The sequence below is a fragment of the Dermacentor silvarum genome, chromosome 4, assembly GCF_013339745.2.
Source record: "Dermacentor silvarum isolate Dsil-2018 chromosome 4, BIME_Dsil_1.4, whole genome shotgun sequence".
NCBI lineage: Eukaryota > Metazoa > Arthropoda > Arachnida > Ixodida > Ixodidae > Dermacentor > Dermacentor silvarum.
The window spans coordinates 228,342,755-228,351,444 of record NC_051157.2 but is presented as its reverse complement, the minus strand read 5'-3'; the positions used below and the strand labels follow the sequence as shown (position 1 = coordinate 228,351,444).

The 8,690-nt window shown below is 50.5% G+C and overlaps 1 protein-coding gene across 1 annotated transcript in view; it reads right to left on the bottom strand.

Annotated features, from left to right (window-relative positions):
• Positions 1-2,518: 2,518 nt before the first annotated feature.
• Positions 2,519-8,690, bottom strand: part of LOC119451027 (DNA mismatch repair protein Msh6) — a 383,914-nt gene continuing 377,742 nt past the window's right edge. The window contains exon 31 of the mRNA XM_037714459.2: positions 2,519-2,655. Coding sequence (XP_037570387.1) covers positions 2,587-2,655 — 69 coding nt within the window. The 3' untranslated portion in view covers positions 2,519-2,586. The remainder of the gene's footprint in view (positions 2,656-8,690) is intronic.

Genomic DNA, 8,690 nt, shown 5'->3' with positions numbered 1-8,690 from the left:
GAAGTTCATAAGGGAAGCTCAGATTATGTGTCTCCATAACTGGGGGAATCTTCTCGAAGGCAAGGCTGAGAATTTAGGTTACGGCATGTCTCTGGTCAAGAAAAGGTGCCTGCACTGTGTAGTTGTAGACATAGCGAGCTCCTCCCATCCTTCTGCATCGGCATCTTCTGGTTCCTTCTGGCATTCAGCATCATTGTGCTGTGCTAGGCTTTGTTAAAAAAATTGAAGGAACGGCTTCGTTTCGAAGTCGAGGCACTTTCTTTACATCTAGTAGGACATCGCCTTTGTGCTCGCTGAAGTTCATATAAAAAAAACTGTCAGCCCCCCACTGGGGTGGAGAAGGAAGACCAGCGAAGCTGTACTATGGTGGAAATTATGTATTTCCAATTACAGTTAAACCTGGATATAACAAAATTGACAAATTCCTGAAAAACTTCGTTATAAAGAGGATTTCGTTTATGCAGGTTCGGCACGAAAATTCGTGAAAGAAACGCTTACCGTATTTACTCGATTCTAACGTGCCCTCGATTGTAATGCGCACCCGTTTTCCTTGAAACACTCATCCTTGGAATGTCACACCAGGTACTAGATGCGTGGACGCATGTCATTTCGCACAAGCGCGAGGCATCGGAAACGAAGAGCGAGCGTCACGATGGCGCCGTAGCGTCGTATAGTGTTACAGTAAAACCCCGCTGTTACGTTCCCGGGTGCTGCATTTTCCCGGCTGTTACGTCGTTTTCGGCCGGTCCCGGCACAGCTGCCATAGAACCCAATGCATTGGTAACCCCTCTGTTAGGTCGCAACTGGGGGACCGTTCCCGCATCATACGTTGCGAACTGCCACCCCGCGCCGGCCCGAGCGGCCATTTTGACTTTTCATGTCGCTTGGCTTAGTGGCTTGACGATGGCATTGGCCGCCCAAAGTGCTGGGGGCGACAACTATGACGTATTTTTGGTTTCTGCCAGCAAAAGTATGGCCCTTGAGATCTGTATTTGCTATCTAAAGATGGTGTCTATGACGCGTTGTGGCCCTAAAATTGGTTTTGGCTCATAGATGTTCTGTATAAACTCCAAGGGCGATAACGCAGTCGCCGCATGTGCGAGTGAAAACGTGCCAGGGGAGCCTACGACCGCGTCTAAATCTCGCGCGCGCAAGAAAAGCAGGGAAGAAGTGCGCCTTCTTCCATTGTGCTCGAGACACCAGTGAGGGAGCGAGGGCGGAGGGATAGAGGGCGGTGTTGTACTGTACTCTGGCATCAACTGCGTACTGCGCGCGGGCCGTATCTTGAAAGCGATCTGCGTTGGGGCAGAGTCTAGGCAGTGTAGGTGTGTTGGCGGCTCGTAGCTTTGTGCGTGCTGTGTGTTCTCGGTGCTCAGTTTGCGTTGAAGCGATAGACAACAGCACGAAGGTCGCTTCGCTCACTTCTGCAGCGGCGCTTCCACACGCCGCCAGCGTTGACAGCGTGTGCCCGCGCTCATCGAGTGTGATGTGTCACAGCATCTGCCAGCGCGTCGGCAACATCAACTGGAAAAGGAGAGTGCCGGCTTGGCGGGCTAGGCCAGCTGCAGCAAGCGGCAGGATCAGATATGAATGAAGGGAGGGGGAAAGGTCACGCCCGCGACGGCAAGATTGCTGGGTCGAGAGATGCAGGCCCACTTCGCACACGCTCGTACGCACGCACACGTGCGTTCGTTCTGCATTCCGTCGCGGCGCAGAAGGTGCTTCCGGTTGCTGCTCGCGCAAAAATGACAAAATTTGGGGCGAAATCTCTAGGTTGTCGGCGGGGAAAATTCGTTATTTCGAGGGGGTCTCCCGCTGCCACTTCGTTACGTAGAAGTCTCAAATACATGTGCTTTTATGGAGTAACGGCGGGGAATAGAAAAACTTTGTTATATCCAGGAATTCGTTATATGAAGGTTCGTTATAAGCAGGTTTAACTGTATGACTAATAAAATGTGATGGTGTAATCGGTTATTTGAACTATTAATGAATAAGAAATATATACGATCTGGTGGTTTTCATTTATTTAGTGACCACAGGAGCCATGGTTTTATGGTCGCAACAGTACACCGCCATAGGGTGTACGGCAAAGATTGGCACGTTCTTCATAAACACGTCACCAACGCCGCATTCTTTGTGAACGCAGGCAAAACGCCGCCGCCGTTAACACCAGTTCTGTGCATTGTTTGTGCGACCGCACACAACTGCTGTGAAAACGCTGGCTAAGCGACGAACGGCTAAACGCCGCTGTCGACACTGTTAGGTGAGAGGCGGGCGAGAGCCCAGAGAGAGTTGGCGGGAGAGAGACGCTTTTTTTTTGAGGTCACACCTTCAACGGCACCGACACTTGTGAGGCAATAAAGCTTCGCTTGAAAAAAATGAAGAATAAAAGAGCTTCTTCTGCTCCTGCCATCGGTCCAAACGGTTCTCAGGTCTTTCGCTTGCCAACTTGCACACTGTTATAGTGGACCTAACTTCGGTCCTAACTACTGCTTATTTGCAGCTGTCAGGAAATCCGTTTGTGAAGCAATTGTGTATCACTTTATTAGAAAAAGAATGAATTGAAGGTATCATGGTCGATGTAGCTCAGCAAACACAAGCCACCTGAACACGCTCTTGAAGACGATGGGATTTCTCGAAGGCTCTTCTGATAACCTGCGTCAACATCAAAAGGCATCACAAGAAATTAGCTTTTACAGAAGTAACTGCTAAAACAGATTTGAAATGGAAGTATAACGGCAAGTGCACAAATGAAGGCTGGCTCTCAGCCCATTGCATTAAGTGTGGGCGCATGCGTTAGTTAAAACCTTAACTGTTGTGACAAATTTTGAAAAATATTTTATTGAGTGCAGAATTTTTTTTAAACATGCATATTTTGCACCTTCTTTTTCTAAAAAAATGGCGACAAGAATGCTTATTGTATATTTACTAGTTTTGTTGAAAAATGAGAGTGAAAGTTACTGTGTATTATTTATTATAAAAATTAAAAGAGAGAGAGAAATAAACTTTTATTTTCTGAAACGGTAATCCGAGTCAGGACCTAGTTCAGCCTAGGTGGCAGGATTCCTTCTTCCGGGAACCCTCTGGCTTGGGCTGCCTCCTTGGCCCGGGCGACAAGACTGCGTTGGTCATCCAGGTACTCAGAGGAAGGCTTCGCCTCCCTCGTTTCAGTGTTGGTATTGAAGTGCGCTGAGTTTGGGTGCTCTTCTTGTCTTGTGTCGTCTGGTTGAGCTTGTGAGCTGGGGTCTGGGGATGTGTCACGCAGTGGGCAATCCTGGACCATGTGTTGCAGGGTGTCTGAGACGTCACAGTGGGTGCATATGTACGAGTACTGCGTAGGATAGAATCCGTGCATGATTATTCCGTGTACATAGGTGTTTGTCTGTAGGTGGCGTAAGATGACTGCCTCCTCTTTGCTCAGTTTCTTGTGTGGTGATGGATACGTTCTTTTGCCGAGTCGGTGGTGTTGCAGAAGCTCTGAGTACTTTACGGCGATTTCATCAACGTTGGTGGCCGGCCTGGTGTGGGATGGCAGGAAAGCCCGGCTGGTATGCTCGCGGGCAGCCGTGTGTGCCGCCTTATTTCCTGTCATGCCCTGATGGCCTGGAATCCATTTGATGTGGGTGTCGGGGAGCGGGGCGCGTGCGATGTGATTTTGAAGTATTTTGAGTGCGGTTTCTGATATGCGTCCTTTTTGATAGTTGCGAGCTGCTGCTTGGGGAATCAGTGAGGATTACGGCCACTTCAGGGCAAGTTTTTATCGCCAGATCGATTACCGTTTCCTCTGCAGTCTCAGCGGCTCTTGCCCGAATGGTGACAGCGGCGAGTTCTTTGCCTTGGTGAGCCGTGACACTTAGGGCAAAGGCGTTTCGTTTAATATACCGGGCAGCATCGGTGTACCTGGTATCAGGGTTTGTCGTGTATTTCTTGCTGAGTGCGCGGATTCTGCTTTGCTGACGCTCCTTATGGTAAGTCGGATTCATATTGCGTGGTATGCGTGCAACGCTGATACACTCATGGAGTGCGGGTAGGATTCTTGCTTTCTGGTCTGTTTCGGTAATGTAGCTTTCACTGTAGTTGAGGTAGCACAAAACTTCATGTCCGGTGGGTGTGAGCTTGAGCCGCTCTAGTTGGCTGGTCTTATGAGCCTCGGAGAGCTCTTCCCACGTATTGTGGACGCCGAGCTTGAGGAGTTTCTTCTTTGATGTCGTGGGTGGGAGGTACAAGGCTACTTTGATTACCTTTCAAATGATGACGTTCAGTTTCTTGATTTCAGCCGGCTTGAGCGTCAGGTAGGGGGTGCCGTAGGCGATACGGCTAGTTAGGAGAGCTTGAATTAGCCTTAGCATGTCTTCCTCCTTAAGTCCGCTTCTGTGGTTTGTGATCCTCTTGACGAGGTTCGTAACTTGTGACAGTGTATGTTGGAGACGCGGGAGAGTGGCCACTGCTGATCCATCCTTGTGGATGTGAAGACCGAGTACGCGAGGGGAGTCGACTGTAGGGACTTTGGTTCCGTTGAGGGAGACGCTAGGATCGGGTGCGATATAGTTGGGCGGTCGTCCTCGCGTCCGTGCTCTGAGCACGAGAAGCTCCGACTTTTCGGCTGCGCATTGGAGACCGCAGTCTCGTAGGTAGCTTTCGATGGTATCGATGGCTTCTTGTAGACTGCGTTCTTGTTGACCAGTAGTAGGTGCTTTGGTCTAGAGTGTGATGTCGTCGGCGTAAAGGGGATGACATAGGTTTGGGATGTCACTGAGTTGTTTTGGCAGCTTGATCATTGTGATGTTGAAAAAGAGTGGTGAAATCACTGATCCTTGTGGAGTTCCTTTGTTGGGTAGCCGAAATTTATCGCAGCGGAGATTGCAGATGCCTACTGTTGCTGTTTGGTGCGTCAAAAACCTGCTGATGTAGTTAGAGATCCGGGCTCCACAGCCTGTATCTTCGAGGTTGCGGAGGATGGCTTCATGGCTCACGTTGTCGAATGCACCCTTTAAGTCGATTGCCAGGATTGATGATTTGCATCTGCGATCAAGGTAGTTGAGCAGGTCTTCCTTGAGGAGCAGGAGTACATCCTGCGTGGACAAATGCTGTCGGAATCCGAACATGGTGTGTGGAAAGTATCCGTTGTCCTCGAGGTATGGAGTTAACCAGTCGTGCACCATGTGCTTGAGGAGTATGCCCACGCAGGATGTGAGGGAGATGGGACGGAGGTTTTCGATGCGAAGGGGTTTGTTGGGCTCGGGGATCATGGTGACCTCCGAATGCTTCCAGGCTGCTGGTAGGTCCCCCTTTTCTCAGCAGTCGTTGTAGTACTGGAGCAGTGCTGTTGCGGCCGATTGCGGGAGGTTGTGTAGGAGCTTATTAGTGTCCTTGCCGGGACTAGTGTTTCTAGTGAGTTTGGCTAAGGCTGCGTGGAGCTCTGTTTGTGTGAATGGTCGATCAAGGTCTGGGTTTGGTGCGCTGTCGTACGCCTTGCCGCTCGCCGACGAAGTGGGCTTGTCGCTGCTAAGTTTCTGCTGAAGTTCACAAAGGAGATCGTGCTCCGATCCAGCGTGGTGTGTGGATAAGTCTGCGCAGATCTTGCCGTTGTTGCGTTTTGGTGCGGTTGGTAGCCAAGAGGAGGTGCCAGGTTTTCTTGGTGCTGAGTTTTCCTTGTAGGCTGTCACAAAAGGTGTGCCAATTTTGCCTGATAAGTTGCTCCACGTAATCTTGAAAGTATGGTGAGAAGGACAATTTGTTGCTTAAGTTTTCTATTGAGTTTCTGCCTCTTCCACCTCCTCAGGAAACTTCTTTTGGCCTCCCAGAGATGAAGGAGATGCGGGTCAACTGCGGGGCTGTTGGAGCTTAGTTGGATGTTCTTGGTGTGGTGTTCTGCGGTGATGAGAAGGCCCTTGAGCCAATGGTCGATGTCGTCGATTGTTGTGTTGCCGCTGAGGTTGTCTCTGAAGGACTTCCAGTCTGTTAGTCGGGCAACTCCAGTCTTGGTTTGGTTCCGATTGTGGGCGATGTCAAGTTGGAGAATGTGGTGGTCGCTTCCGAGCGTCTCCGAGAGTCGGCTCCACTCGGCCTAGAGGACGCTCGATGTGAAGGTTAGGTCTGGGTTTGTGTCCCTGGAGACACTGTTTCGAACTCTCGTGGCCTGTAGCGGGTCATTCAAGAGGGTCAGCCTGTGTTGTTGGGCATTATCGTGTATGCGGGCTCCCTTGGTGGTATTTGGATAAGCCCATGCTTATGTGGGGCGTTGAAATCTCCCATGATGACAACTTGATGGCCTTTCGTGCGTTTCCCGAGTTCACGAATAAAGTGGTCGAATTCCGCAAGTTGGTCCCAAGGAGGACTGTATATGCTGACGATGAAGAGGCTTTGCTGCGTTTTTCTGTCTGGTAGGATCTCCACTAGGATCTCCACTAGGGTGTGCTCGACGGGGATGTCTTCTATATCATGTTCTTGCATTGTAAGAGTTTTCCCGGTTAGGATGGCTGTGTGTTGGGTTTGTGTATGAGCGGTGTATCCTTGAAGTCGAACGTTGCGGGTGTTGGTTTCCTGTAGCGCAATGACATCGGGGTGGTCCTGTTTGATGAATTCTTGTAGGTTTGCATAGTGGGGATGGAAGGACCGACAGTTGCATTGCCAGATGCGCAGGGATTTTTGCAGGCTCTTTGTTGTGGTTTTAGGTGTCGCCATCATTAGGCTCTTCAGTTTCACAGGCCAAGTCACGGTTGGGTGAGATCGAGCAGGATGCATTGTGACTGTTCGTGCGAGCCTTCTTTCTGCCCTGCTCGGTGGCGTTGAGAAGGCTGTCGAGGTAGGACTTGGCGACGTAATTGTTCTTCGCGTGCGCTATGAAGTTGTTGACCTGGGCTGTTAGGCCGGTCACCTGGCTTGTGAGAGTGGTTACTTGATTTCTGAGGGAGGCGACTTGTGTGGTAAGGGTTGCAATCTTCTCGACGATAAGCTTGGTGATGTTTTCGATCATGACGAGGATGTTCTTTGTAAAGACATCCTCAAAAGCCAGGAGGTGCTTCTGAACTCTAGATTCGACTGCAGCATCAACTGCCTCCGTGGTTAGTGTTGTAGATGGCTGCTTGCTTCCATGTTCGTATTCTTTGCATCTTTGGAGTAGTCTGTGTATGAGGCTTTGTTGATTTTGCAGTTTGCTCTCGAGGGCTCTTACGGCTACCGCTTCTGCCGATTCGACGCTGGCGCTGCCGGAGCTGCCGACCTGTTTCGGCGTAATTCACGCGTTTTCGGGAACGCGACCGCGACCTTGACATGGGTCTGCTACTTCTTGTGGTGCTACTGGTGGTGTTACTTGAGTTGGGGTTGTATTCATTCGCAGCGCTTAGTTCAGGGAAGTCGTCGCGGTTGGAGCTCTATCGACTGTCTCGTTCTTGGATCCTGTTTTGCCATTTCTGTCTTATTTGGTAAGGTGGTGGGTTAGGCTTGAGCTTTTTTTTTGCAGTCTTTCCCGGCTGTTTCATGTCCTTCTCCGCAAATCTTGCACGTGGGTCGGCAGTCATGCTTTGAGGGTTGGTTTGTTTTGCTACATTTGTAACAGAAATTTGGGGTTGGTTTTGGCAAACGTCTTGACGATGTCCGAGGTTGCCACAGGTTCGGCAATATTGAACTGACTTGTGGTAGGGCTTGCATTGGTAGTCACCGCTATGATAAATGATGCTGTAGGGAACGTGAGGGCCCTCAAAATAGATGACCGCCGCTGTAGACAGTCCAAGCATGCGGGCGTTGAGGACTGTATAGCACGCTGGCACTCAGATTCCATCCATTAGCTCCGCACTGCAGGTCCCAGGTGCGATGCCGTAGATAACGCCTTTGCTAGCATCTTCGGGTAACGCGAGTGGGCTTTCACGTTGTAAATGCTGCATCCAAGCTGTATGTTGGTGACCTTGGCCAAGTTTTGAGCGTAGCTCTTGTTGGCTGTACTTTCCATTAAGAGGTTTTCTTCTTTCTGCATTTGTACGCGGACGTTGTCATGGAATTCTTTTTGCATTATACCGCTGGCTCTTCCGACTGCGTGAGTGACTGCAACAACTGACCATTTGGCGAGTTCAAGGCCAGCTTGTGGGCAGTAGGCGATCTTGATGTCGTCCAAAGGTAGGGGTGGCATTCTAGATTTGCGTGGTGGTGGCGGCGTGGCTGGCAGTTGTGTAGATTGGGTGACTGCGGGGGCTTTGATGCGCGTGGCTTCCTTGTTGCCTTTCCTTTCCCATGTCAGCCATTGGTCGTTCAGGTCTATAGTTCTGCCGCTGTTCTTCTCATAGGTCCAAGATCGCGTGACGTTGACATATTCCGCTGAGTCTGTTTGCATTGCGCTTGTTTCTTGTCGTTCGCTTGACTTCGTGCCCGTCGCGGGAGTTTCTTGGCTCATCTCAAGTATTGGCTATCAGCCGCAGTGCACGCACGGCGCCTATTGCAGTGTTCCGCGTGCAGCCGCGAGCTCTGTCAGCCTCCTCTCCCGCGCACCGTGTGGCTGTTGCACGTGCGTCGGCGGTTCTCCCCGGTAGGCCGATGTGGTCTCGTGTGGAGTTAGGCTTAGCAAAACGGGAGGTGGTCGGTGAAGTTGAAGCTCAAAATCTTGACGAAAAACGCACTCACTTTTAAAGTAGGTGGTATTCGAGCTTGCCGAATCTCTCGATGCGAAATGAAAGGGGTGGGCGGCCGTAGAAATGAGC